The sequence below is a fragment of the Brachycentrus maculatus genome, unplaced genomic scaffold, assembly GCF_059751285.1.
Source record: "Brachycentrus maculatus isolate JH-2025_06_01 unplaced genomic scaffold, ASM5975128v1 h1tg000056l, whole genome shotgun sequence".
NCBI classification, from domain to species: Eukaryota; Metazoa; Arthropoda; class Insecta; order Trichoptera; family Brachycentridae; genus Brachycentrus; species Brachycentrus maculatus.
The window spans coordinates 114942-128104 of record NW_028280810.1 but is presented as its reverse complement, the minus strand read 5'-3'; the positions used below and the strand labels follow the sequence as shown (position 1 = coordinate 128104).

General features: G+C 30.8%; 1 protein-coding gene across 3 annotated transcripts in view; it reads left to right on the top strand.

Moving 5' to 3' along the window:
- The window catches only part of Pde8 (phosphodiesterase 8), a 374779-nt gene that overhangs the window by 325832 nt on the left and 35784 nt on the right, over positions 1-13163 (top strand). For all 3 annotated transcript variants that reach the window (XM_088278317.1, XM_088278316.1, XM_088278318.1), the window contains exons 9-10: positions 3629-3796; positions 11661-11839. In XM_088278317.1, the coding sequence (XP_088134443.1) occupies positions 3629-3796; positions 11661-11839 (347 nt within the window). The remainder of the gene's footprint in view (positions 1-3628; positions 3797-11660; positions 11840-13163) is intronic.

Sequence of the window (13163 nt, the reverse complement as noted above, 5' to 3'; positions counted from 1 at the left end):
CTACAATAGAGACTAGAAGGAATGTGTATTTGATTACGCATTTTTATCGATATTTGCGCGGTATGATCGATAATCCTGAAATTATCCGGAACATTGGTCTGTAAGTTCCCTATAGTTACCTAAGACAGCGTCGGCATAGATTGTTTCACATTCCGATACACAGGACCAACCTGCCGATGGTTATGCCTGTAGGAAGAGCTACCGCTATGTTGAACAATATCTCATTGAATATTGATCTGTTCCATGTGTCTGAAAAAGTTTTCCGAGGCGGGATTCTTCTACGTCTTTAGCAATAGTTTTTGCATATTTTAGATTTTTGTATGTATTTAATAAATAAGCTTTCATTTTTTTAGCTTCTAATAAACATGTTAATTGAAAATAAATAAATTGAATTCAATTCAATTCAATTGAAATGTCAAACGAAGTTGGGCAAAAAACTTGACATTCAGTTGTGACGTTATGGTTGGATCACCCTTTATTATACATCGTACGTGTTATATTATTTACATCCCCGTATTGTTTATATTATAGTTTGTTCAGACAAACGGGGTGCAATTTATCGTCTTCCTTTTGACGGAAAACATTAAGGGGATCGCAACGCCCTATTTTCACAAAAAAATATTTCTTTTACCGTAATCTCTTTACTTACGTATGATATATTTCGTAAGGAAATTCAAATTTATATGAATTGGTAATTTCATGCTCTGAATGTATTTTTCTTACTGATGTTTTAACATTTATTTTTATTTTACCATTTCCTGTTTTACATATTTTCCTCAACATAACCTTATGATTTTTCTAAACTTTTCATCTTGTTATTCCTACTTATTTCTCTTTTAAAATTAGCTTAATGCCAATGTTTACATTGTATTAAAATGTATATTCACGCTCATCTATGCCTAAACTGGATTTTTTGTTTATTTAAAATATATTTCAGTAAATATATGGACCATGAAATGTGTAAAACAAAAAATTGTAAATAATTTTATACATATTTTTTCCAATATAAATTTATGAGAAAATAAGCGGAAAAATACATCCAACTGTTTGAAGTTTACAATTCATACCAAAAGTTATTCATATTCACAATATCAATACCTTATAACAAAGTTTATTTGCAGTTTGTTTTGCTAAAAGACAATTTGAAAGATATTTTTATTATATGTTCATATATAAAAAAATATTTCTTTTTTTTTTTAAATAGAAATCAAATTGTGGTAGACTAGTATCAAACCTATGAACTCTGATACAGAGTCTGCGACACTAACCACTGGACCACAACCCGATTATTTTACCAAAGTAATATTTTCCAAAGAACCGTTATCGTGACTAAGTTCATGTTTAACAAACAAATAATACAAAATATGTACCAATTCAAATAAATATTTTAAGAAGAAGTAATGAATTGTATTTGTTTTTTCAAAAATGTTTTTTTTAATGGTAAATATTTGTTTATTTATTGATTTGGCGTTTAATTTGTAGAACTCCATTTTAATTAAAGTAATAATTTTTAGATCAAACACAAATTTTTGAGTCAGCTAAATTGTATTTTACTAAAAATCCACATAAAAATTAGTATTGTGACAATTTTTTCGCCTAGTTATGGCATTTTCAAACGAATATTTCGTTTCGTTCATTCGTTTGAAAATGCCATAACTAGGCTAAAAAAAATTCACAATACTAATTTTTATGTAATTTTTTAATAAAATTCAACTCAGTAGACTAAAAAAATCGTGTTTGATTAAAAAATTATTACATAAAATAAATATTTGTGTTTAACGCACACAATTATTTCGAATAAATACTCTTTTTGTGAGCCCAAAAGACCGAAAAAATATAAATCAAGTTGTGGTAGGGTGCGCCGAACAAAGAACCTCTGACTCAGAATACGAGACATTAACCAGGGTACCATAACCTAACATAGTATATTTTATGATGACCATAAAAGATGAGAGTATTGGATACGGGATTAACTTTTATCAGTGTCAAATTTCGCATAGTCGTAATCTAATTTTTGACCCCTCACATACCTTTGCCGTCAAAAGCGTAGCCGTGGGGGATGAAAGAAGGGTGGTTTATTACAATATTTTATTATAAAAGTAACTTTCATCCGGCAGCCCTAGGAAATGTTATTAGGGTTATTGAGTTTGCATGGATATTTTCGCCAAATAAAAACCTAATTATATCAGTTTTAATAATACATTGTTTACATAATTAGCCGGGTAATTCGTACCGGTACATGTATTTTATTTACCAAAATTAAGCTGAGGTAAATAAGATAATACACTTTACCGCAATCCTCTTGAGATATCGCTCACTCCTTTCAACAACGTCATATATGAAAAAACATGATTTTTCAGGAGCTCGTTTTTTAAGTTTAAAAATATAACAAAATATATAAAAAATAAATATGAAGCCACTTATTGAACTTTTTACTGTGCAACAGATCTTTTTAGGTGAGACCTGAATGTTTTTTCTCCATTTGAAAAATATTTATTAAATTTAAAAAAAATTATTAAACAAAACTTTTTCTTCAAAATGCAAAAACTATACTCTCTGCCCTTGAGCGGGTAAATATAAAGTTTAAAATATGCCGCTTCTGCTGGGATATAGTACATTTTCTGGGCATTCTGAAAATATGGACAGCTAAAAATTTACGATTTTTGATATATGACGTTGTTGAAAGGAGTGACCGATATATGCAGGGCTTTTTTTCATGTAATGCGGTCGTTCATCGTTCTGGTACCTTTTTTCAAGGATTTTTTTTTTTAATTTTCAATATTATTTAGATGAAACAATACGCTTACATAATTACAATCAATGTTTATATAATTCGTTAAAATGATTAGAAAAGTTGTTTTAAATTTTATTTTTATGATATTTGAATTAAATTTAAAACAGTAAAAAGCTTTACATGAAGTTAATTCCGGGAGCACTTTTGTTTTTAAAAAATCCCTGTATAATTGGTAATTGTGATGATTTTTTTTCAAGATAAATATTTGTGTTTTTTCTTATTTAAACAAATATTTCAATTTCATACTATTTCTGCGACCCTAAGCAGCTCATTATAAGAAATAGGTATCAATTTATGGAAGAGTGGGTTCGAACCGAGAAACCCTGACTTAAGAGTCCGCGCCACTCACCACGGGACCACAACCCGACCGATTTAAATATTCAATTCTTAAAGGATTGTGATAGCTTCTACCACATAACATATTAATACCCCCCCCCCTTCTTTTTAAAGATAAATATTTGTGTTTTTATTACTCACACAAATATTTCAATTTCATACTATTTCTGGGTGGCTTAGCGGCTCATTATTAGAAATAGGTATCAAATTGTGGTAGAGTGGGTTTGAACACAGAAACTCCGACTCAAGAGTCCGTGACACCAACCACGGGACCATAACCCGACACATTTACATTTTCCGTCTATTTAGGTTCTTGAATGCAAAAAAAAAAATTTACGTAATTTTCACAAAAAATAAATGATTTAATTTTTTTTCTTAAAACCCCGCATAAAAATTTTCATTAATTTATGTTTTATCCAGCCTCTTGAAAAACGTAAAATAGGATTTTCACTGTATTAAAGTTAATAAAAATAAAATAAAATTTGTTTTTTGTCTTAGGTGGTGGTGGAGAGCACGCACGCGAGCGCGTGGGCGCGCGAGATGAGCCAGCTGACGCGCGGGCTGGCGCGCCCGCTCGTGCAGGCGGGCGCCGCGCGCGCGCTGCTGGCCGCGCTGCACCGCGTGCGCGACGCCGTGCACGTCACGGACGACCACTGCAGGATTCAGGTGAGACAAACAAATCTTGTTACTCCTAATTAGTCATGCGATCCGGGTATGCAAGCATACAAATGTGAAATATATTTTTCAAACCCTTAACCGCGTCCCAATGGTGCATAGGGCACTGCATCATATAAACGCGTATTATCTTGATCGTTAACTCATGAAGGAAAGGTGATCAGCCCTCCGCTTCAGGTACCAGTCCAGGGTAATATTGAATAAATATTAGAGTGAAAAAAACACTCGTATTTATTTAAACCCCCTGGGAATCGAACCCGGGACCTCTGAGTCGAGCGTGCTGACCGTCACACTACGAAGGCGGACAAATATTTAATTATTAATAATTTTAATATGTATTTATGATATTAATTTGTGGTTAGTCGTTTTATTTTTTTTTTTACAAAATGTAACTAATGTTGGTATACAACATCTCGCCGAAATTTTCATCTGCCGGTTTCAAGACGTACCCGTCTCTTCGTCAGGACAATTACTATTTGTATCCCCAGCATACAAACAATACTATCCGTCACTACCATAGCACTTTTCACACACTAACAACATCAAATATTAATCATATGTATATATGGTATATACATATTTATATTTCAGTCAAATTTTCCTTGTAACAACACATATTACGCGGATAGGAAGTACAATATGAACCCCAGTCTAAAGAAAATATCGCCACTAATACTAAATATAATATTTAGTCTCTTACATTACAAAGGTGACATAAAAATTACTTGACATCAAATTAATGCCACCTTCTTCCCCCGCCATTGCACCCTATTGACACTTGCTTGTCATAACATAATGGGAATATGAAATGTGTGTTTTTTTTATTATTATGGAAACAGCTCGGCTTTTATGGGAATTTTTATACATGCCCGGATAAGCTGACACGTAAAAATTCATGTCGATCAGGTGATAGGCTGTTTTTACGAGCTTCTAGCACTGCGGAACATAAATAAAATGGATTTATTGAAAAAGCGCTCGGGCGGGATCATTAAGACCCCCTCGACTTTCTGCCTTATTCTTATTTTTTATATTTATTAAATATTCTAATTTTATACTTATTTATATCTTATTCAATATTTCTTTCTTCTTCTCCTAACCCGTATCCTGACTTAATGGTGCTAAGGATACTGTACCACACTTACCCAGTGTCTTGATCATTGAATAGATGAAGAAAAGGTCCTCAATCCTGCTCTTCAGGTACCTGTCCGGGGTGATATTATAAAAACAAATATTATAACATACTTTTTTGTCTTAATATAAAATTAAGTTAGAGATTTCATCATTGGAAATGGGTTTTTTATATATATATATATATATATATATATATATATATATATATATATATATATATATATATATATATATATATATATATATATATATATATATTTATATAAATATAAATATATTTATATATATATATATATATATATATATATATATATATATATATATATATATATATATATATATATATATATATATATATATATATATATATATATATATATATATATATATATATATATATATATATATATATATATATATATATATATATATATATATATATATATATATGTATATATATATATATATATATATATATATATATATATATATATATGTATATATATATATATATATATATATATATATATATATATATATATATATATATATATATATATATATATATATTGTTTTTTCTTCTTTCAACCCTTATCCGCGCGCTGTATGTACATATATCGGCATATTATTATCTCTGTCAATTATATTAAGGCAAGGTGATCCTGCGCTTCGGGTATCAGTCCAGGGTGATATTCAATAAATATTGTATTTGAGTAAATATTAAATAAATAAAAATATTCTAACCCCCCTGGGAATCGAACCAGCCTTTTCTAGGATTGATAGTTTAACAGCCAAACACGCCTACCGCTACAGTACGGAGTACACATTACAGTGGAACCTCTCATAATGAGCACCTCTCATAAAGAATTATCCATCGCTCCGTATGTCCACACCACCTTAACTTAATATATTCAATTATCCCTAGTTCAGCCTTACATTCCTTTCCAGTAAATTCATTTTTTAATACTGTCATGGAACTTTTTTAATTTATATGTAATACTGTCATACAGTGAAGAAAGGTGTGTTGAAATAGTTTGGGCATGTGAATCGAATGAGTGAAGAGAAGATAGTTACAAATATATGGATAGATACAAATTTATGAGAATAATGTGGTTGGTAGTAAATAGAAGCAGTGGAAAATGAGGAAAACTTGGCATAATCAAGTACTAAAAATGCTTAAAAGCAGTCAGGTCAGAAGTCGGAATAATCGGCGTGTATATGTATGAGAAGATGTATGAATGTGGACGAGGCGAAGATTGTGTGCAAAGACAGAGAGGTGTGGCGTTCTATTCCCTCTGCCTACCCCTGCACTGAAGCGGCGTGATGGTAAGTTGATTAGTTACCATTGTTTGAGAAATCAAATGTAAAACCTTTAGCGGTAGTCTCTTTTGTTCTCAAATAGTAACATACTCGTACAAGATTTTCTTTTATGCAAACGTTTAATTTTCATTCTACGTTTAATTAAAACATTTAAATCTTGATTATGTTCGCATTCCTAGCGGCAGCTGTAATTAATGTCGTGAGATAATTAATCCATAATGCTCTCTAAGATAATGTCTTCCACCAGACGATTCGGAGCTGAATAAATCCCGATTACTCCTCAAATGGACGCAATTTACTGGCGTGTTTGTAGCAAGTACAACTCGGGGTTGATAAACCCTGGATGTAAATGCGAGATCAGCCTACGTAGACACAAAATAATTTAATCCGTGAAAGGTCTGTCTGACTAGACGTAAACATTCTAATATGTTATGTAGTACAGTAAAACCTCGATATAACGGACCTCTTTTTAACTGACAAAAATACACTGAAATGTAAAAAAAAGTAATAACGTCCTGTTTACATATATATATATATATATATATATATATATATATATATATATATATATATATATATATATATATATATATATATATATATATATATGTATGTGTCCGCCTCCGTAGTGTAATGGTCAGCACGCTCGGCTGCCGTTCTTGAGGTCCCGGGTTCGATTCCCAGGGGGGGGGTCAAATAAATATAAGTGATTTTTTTCATTGTAATATTTATTCAATATTACCCTGGACTGGTCTCTGAAGCGGAGGGCTGATCACCTTTCCTTCATGTGTAAACGATCAAGATAACACTGCGTTTATATGAAGCAGTGCCCTATGCACCATTGGGGTGCGGATAAGGGTTTACAATAATATATATATATATATATATATATATATATATATATATATATATATATATATATATATATATATATATATATATATATATATATATATATATATATATATATATATATATATATATATATATATATATATATATATATATATATATATATATATATATATATATATATATATATATATATATATATATATATATATATATATATATATATATATATATATATATATATATATATATATTTATGTATATTTACATATATATATATATATATATATATATATATATATATATATGTATATATATATATGTATATATATATATATATATATATATATATATATATATATATATATATATATATATATATATATATATATATATATTATATGTATATAAATATATGCGTTTATATGAAACAGTGCCCTATGCACCATTGGGGTGCGGTAAGGGATTTATTATTATTATTATATATATAAATATGATTAATTTCAAGTCTCACTACAGTTAAATAATTTTTACCGGTCATGATAATCACAATTCAATCTCAAAACTTCAAAAGAGCATACAAAACTTGATTCTCCTTTTAAAGCAGGATTACCGAAAGCAAGAGCGTCGATATCAAACAGCAAGGTCACTTTACGACGAGTGTCCAAAGACAGTTAATATATTTTTATCGAGTTTCTACTGTACTATGTGCCCACTTATCCATCTCAAAAAGGTACAAACTTTGATCACTTGTACTCACTTCACGACGAGTGTCCGAAGACAGTAAATATAATTTTGTTTTCGTTTAGCATTGATAATTTAAATCTAAAAACAGTGATCATATTTCAAAAAAAGGTTTTTGATTAATTTTTAACCTCTTTTTATTGTATAACGGACCGTCAGCTTTAACGGACATTCCCTCCCCCCAATTAGTCCGTTATATCGAGGTTTTACTGTAATATTATATGCGATAGAATAGGTTTCATTCGTGAAGTATGGCCGATTGTTACGCCATCAGTTGAGCAATTAGTGAAGTACTAAGCTTATTCCTTTCGAACATAGGTGAGATTCAGTCCGAATTATTCACATATGTTTTTGAGAAGACAGAGCCTGAAATAACCTTTCAATATTTAAGATAGGCGAAGATTGTTTGCAAAGACATAGGGGCGTGGCGTTCTATTCTCTCTTCTCTAACCCTCCGGGAAAGCGATGTGGTGATTATTTGGTTAACTAGTTTAAAACAAAATGTCTAATTATTTGTTACATTTTTTTAAATAATGTATTTTTACTTCACACGGGATTACTTTCCCCTGTGATTTCGGTGAGGGGGTTTGAATAGGGTATAAAGTGACGGGCGATGAAAAGGTACCGACTCACGCCTACAGACTACAGAGCAAAGTGCCATCTACCCACTTTCCAAAGGATCCCTTCGCCTACTTATAATGATCCATACGTGTACACAGTTTTTGTGAGAAGGAATCTCGCGTTTCTATTAACGCCATCGGCATTTCTCTTCGTCGACTCGTATAACCTCCTTACCTCCTTTGTGAGCCTAGTACTTATAAGTTACTTTCAGTTCAGACCAAAAGTAAAACCCCTTTTACAAACTGAAAATAAATTTTCTTAATATGTATAAATACAGAGGCAATCAAATTATAAGCTAAAATAATAAAATGAAAAGGATATTTTCTAGCGTTTCTCATGTATGAGATTATAATCCAGGATTCGGGACTCACATATAAATTATAGAGTTTCTGCTCAATAAAAAGCTTATTTCATCTAGCCATATATGTCAATAGTGAAATTCTAGGAATTCAACCATTTTGTTTCGAAATTGAACAATACATATATAAGTTCCAAGAATTTGAGTAGTGTGGTTGTCAATCGTGGGGAGAATTAGTGAAGTTACACGTGTGTAAAGTGATCATTTAAACCAGCCTATGATGGTCGTAAGCCCTGTAAATGCCCGGACTTCTATATTCTTCTTCATCTTTGTTGAAATGTCAAAAAATAATGTGAAAAATTACGCCTACAATTGGAGATAATCCAGATTTGTGAACTAGTATTTGGACCACCCAAAATGTTGTTGTGATATTTTGTTCAATGTCACACGGAATATATAGAAATTCATGGAGAGAATGATGAAGTACCTACGTGAAAAAATCTCTGAAACCAGCGAATGACAAGTCGAAATCCCCGTCAATGCCCATAATTTTTCATCTCCATTGAGATATTTTCCCAAAATATCTCTAATATTCACAAAATCCTATTTTCATTATTTTCATTCTTACGCTTCAGATAAAACCAAATTTTTGCCCTGCTGCCATTTACAGGATTTTAATCTTATTTAAAAGGATTAATAAGTAACCGGCTTTAGACATTCACAAAATATCCTTCACTTTTAAATTATGATGCCTTTTGAATTAAATTAAGAGTCCTGGGGAATAAATAATTCAGCATAGTCTGTCATCGAAAAGGTGATCAGGTTAAAATCAGCAAGCATTTTGGGGGTGAAAAGTTGAGCAATCTCATTTGAGAAAAGCTATTTTTAATTATTTATTCATTAACCGAGAATGAACTGAATAGACTTCAGTATATTCGTAAAATACAGTACCTTTATTAAAATGCTGTTAATAAATTTCAATTAATGGTTTAATCCAATGTAATTATTAGCAATGTTTTTTTTAAAAGCATAAGCTGAATTTTGACAATCAATGAATACAATAAAATACAATTTAGGATTGAGCTGCTTATAATCCTAATTATAAATGCCCATAATCAAGTTGCTTCGAAATAGTGTAATTCGTGATATAAATAAAAATAATAATAAAAAAGCATAATTAGTTTCATAAATATTTCAATGAAATGTGTTTAAACTTGGACACTAAACGAAAGCTTTAATAGGATTAAAACTAGAATTTAACTTTTAAAACATACTGTTGTTTTCTTTAAAAATATACTCACACAATATATGTACCATTACGTACTATAAAATTATCATTAATAATAATAATAAACTCCGGCGTGACCAAACGGTGGTGGCAATACTTAGTCGGCCATATTTTTTAAACCCTACATTATACATAAAACTAGACAAAAATAAGAAGAAAAAAAGGAGAAAAAAATCGTAAAAGGGTAATTAATAATGAATTTATAAATAATACCTTTGTGCTGAAAGGAAATCAACTCACTGGCAATCGCAACACTGAGTGCTAACACATGTCCAGCCCCCATATGTGGTCCACGGGTAGTCTCATGAGGTTGTTGGTCTTCATCAGCCTCTCCCAATCAAATACTCTTATATGTGTATTTTTCTTCATTCAACCCTTATTCACAAAGGGTATGCATAGGGCTCTGTGTGTACATGTATCAGCGCAATGTTATCTTGATCGTTAATTATATTGATCGCGTACATAGTAAGTTGATATTCATATCGTGATGCGTCCCAATTTTCACGTAATATGTCTTGGACTTGAGCTTTGATCTTTCCCTTTTACTCTTTTCCTCCCTCCCGTCCCTCTTCCAGGTATTTATATTAAATTACTTATGTGAAATTTTGTAACTGGAATGTTTTAAATACCCGTTTTTGTTACTTTATAAATGTAAATGTATTTAAGTAACTGTTCTGTAAAATTTCCAAATTAAATAAAAATAAAATAAAATAAATATGAAATATTACAAGATGATCCTGCGCTTCGGGTACCAGTCCAGGGTGATATTAAATGAATATTGTATTTGAGTTATAAAATATATTTATTTACTTTGGGAATATATATTTACCCTGGGAATCGAGCCCTCCTCCTCTAGTACAATTGTCTATCACGCCTATCATTACACTACAGAGCATACATTATTTTCAAGTTTCGATTATTTATTTCCTAGATTTTTAATAAAATTTTCGTTTCAAATTTAAAATGAAGCTCAGAGATATCCTAATTCAGTATACGAATATATTTGAACGACAAAGGTGCAAGTTTTTTTTGCAAATGCCAATAACATGCAATATAATCACCAACTCTGTCTCTTTCAGTACGCTAACCGGTATCTCATACAAATGACAATAACGTACAATATATTATATATAGATTTGACGTTTAATTTGTAGAACTCCATTTTAATTTATGTATGAAGTTTTTAATGAAACACTGATTTTTTTAGTGTATTAAGTTGTATTTTATTTTCATTAATTGATTCGGCAGTCACTTTGTGGTAAAATCTATCCATTTTAATTAATGTTTTACTTAGTAAATCCACTATTTCTTAAAATCTACTGTGACACGTGTTTTGATGCATTTTTCTGAATGTAAAATTTTTAACTGATGTTTTATATTGCGTTTGAAAATGATGCGGAATGCATCGAAACACGTGTCACAGTAGATTTTAAGAAATAGAGGTATTTAATAAGTAAAGCATTAATTAAAAATTGTATTTTATTGTTAAAAAATACATAAAATACTTCTTCGTACACTCAACAAATCAGTGTTTGATTTAACATATCATACAATTATTAAAATAAAAAGTGCAATATAATCACCAGCCCTGTTTTTTGCAGTACGCCAACCGTGCCGGGGAGCGGCTTTGCGGCTCCGGGGTGCTGGAGGTCTCAGCCGAAGCCCTGTCGCAGCTGAGCAGGGGACGCGAGTGGGAGGGCCCCCTGCCGGGGCGCAGGCGCGTCGGGGGCCCCGACCTGGCCGCCTCGTGCCACGCCGTGCCGGTCTCGTGCGACGGAAGGTAAGGATCTCGCCGGTTCTGGGATCGACCGATCGAAACACCCTCTCACAGGCTGTACCTTTTAACCCTTAAATGCATACCCTTGGAATTCTGCAACAACAATTACACATCATATAATTTATTTTTGAAGCACTTACTTTGTGGTTTTCCAATTTACAATTAAAATGTTACTTTGTTTTAAAATCACTTTAAATATTTTATTACAACTTAATTATAATGTCTACCGGTTTCGAAGCTAACCGCTTCTTTATCAAGACTGATTAATAGTAATCAGCGTTTAATAGTATTAATCAGTCTTGATAAAGAAGGGGTCAGCTTCGAAACCGGTAGACATTATAATTAAGTTATAATATAATATTTACAGTGAATTTAAAACAAAGTTACATTTTTATTATATAAATATAATTTCACATCAGTTTATGTAAATAACCTTTAGTCGCCTGGAATTGTTATAATTCATACTGTTGCATATTCATCACACAACTAGGTATTAGAATTAAGTCAACCTTTTATAACTACAATAGATGGCGCTGTGAGTACTTTCTTGACGTTTAGTTATTGGTTGTCAGAGATTTTTTTCAATTTAAAAAAAAAAATCATGCATTTAAGGGTACACATGCCAAATTTTCTCGAAAATATTTATCTCTGTTTTTACTTTAATGTGTTTTGAATTTTATGAATACAATTAAACCGCTTTAATACCTGTTAACACTTTCAACACGAAAAATTAGTGAAAGAAAGGAAATTTCGATTAATGAAAATACTCTTTATTTTACATTTTTGTTGAGGTACTGGATGAATAATTTTAACATGTAAGCTTGGAAAAATCTGATATTTTCTTTTGAACCAACACACCTGGTGTTCAAGGGCTAAATCACGCATAAACCATCATTTCTACGACGACTTTTTTGGTCCAGTTGATTTTTTGGCATCAGCTGTAATTTACATTGCTTAAAAATTATTTTGAAAAAAAAAACAAATCATTTGTAATTCATTTCTCGTACACACCCATTTTTGTATATATTGTACATATGTAGACTATTTTTAGAAATTGATGGGAAATTTGCTATCCGGTTTTACTGTCATCAATTAATTAATATATCAATGCCTTAGCTCTAAAACAAACATATTATAGTATCGGGAAGTGAAAGTTTTTTATTGTATATTTTTTTAATTTTTCAGTTTTATTAGCGAATTAGTTTTTTTGTTGTTTTGGTAATAGTTATTATTTAGATAAGAAAACTAATGATCGAAGAATGAACGCGCTCACTTCACTCTGTGTTCGGCCTTATCGTATTACACTTTTTTCCCTGCAATAATTGCA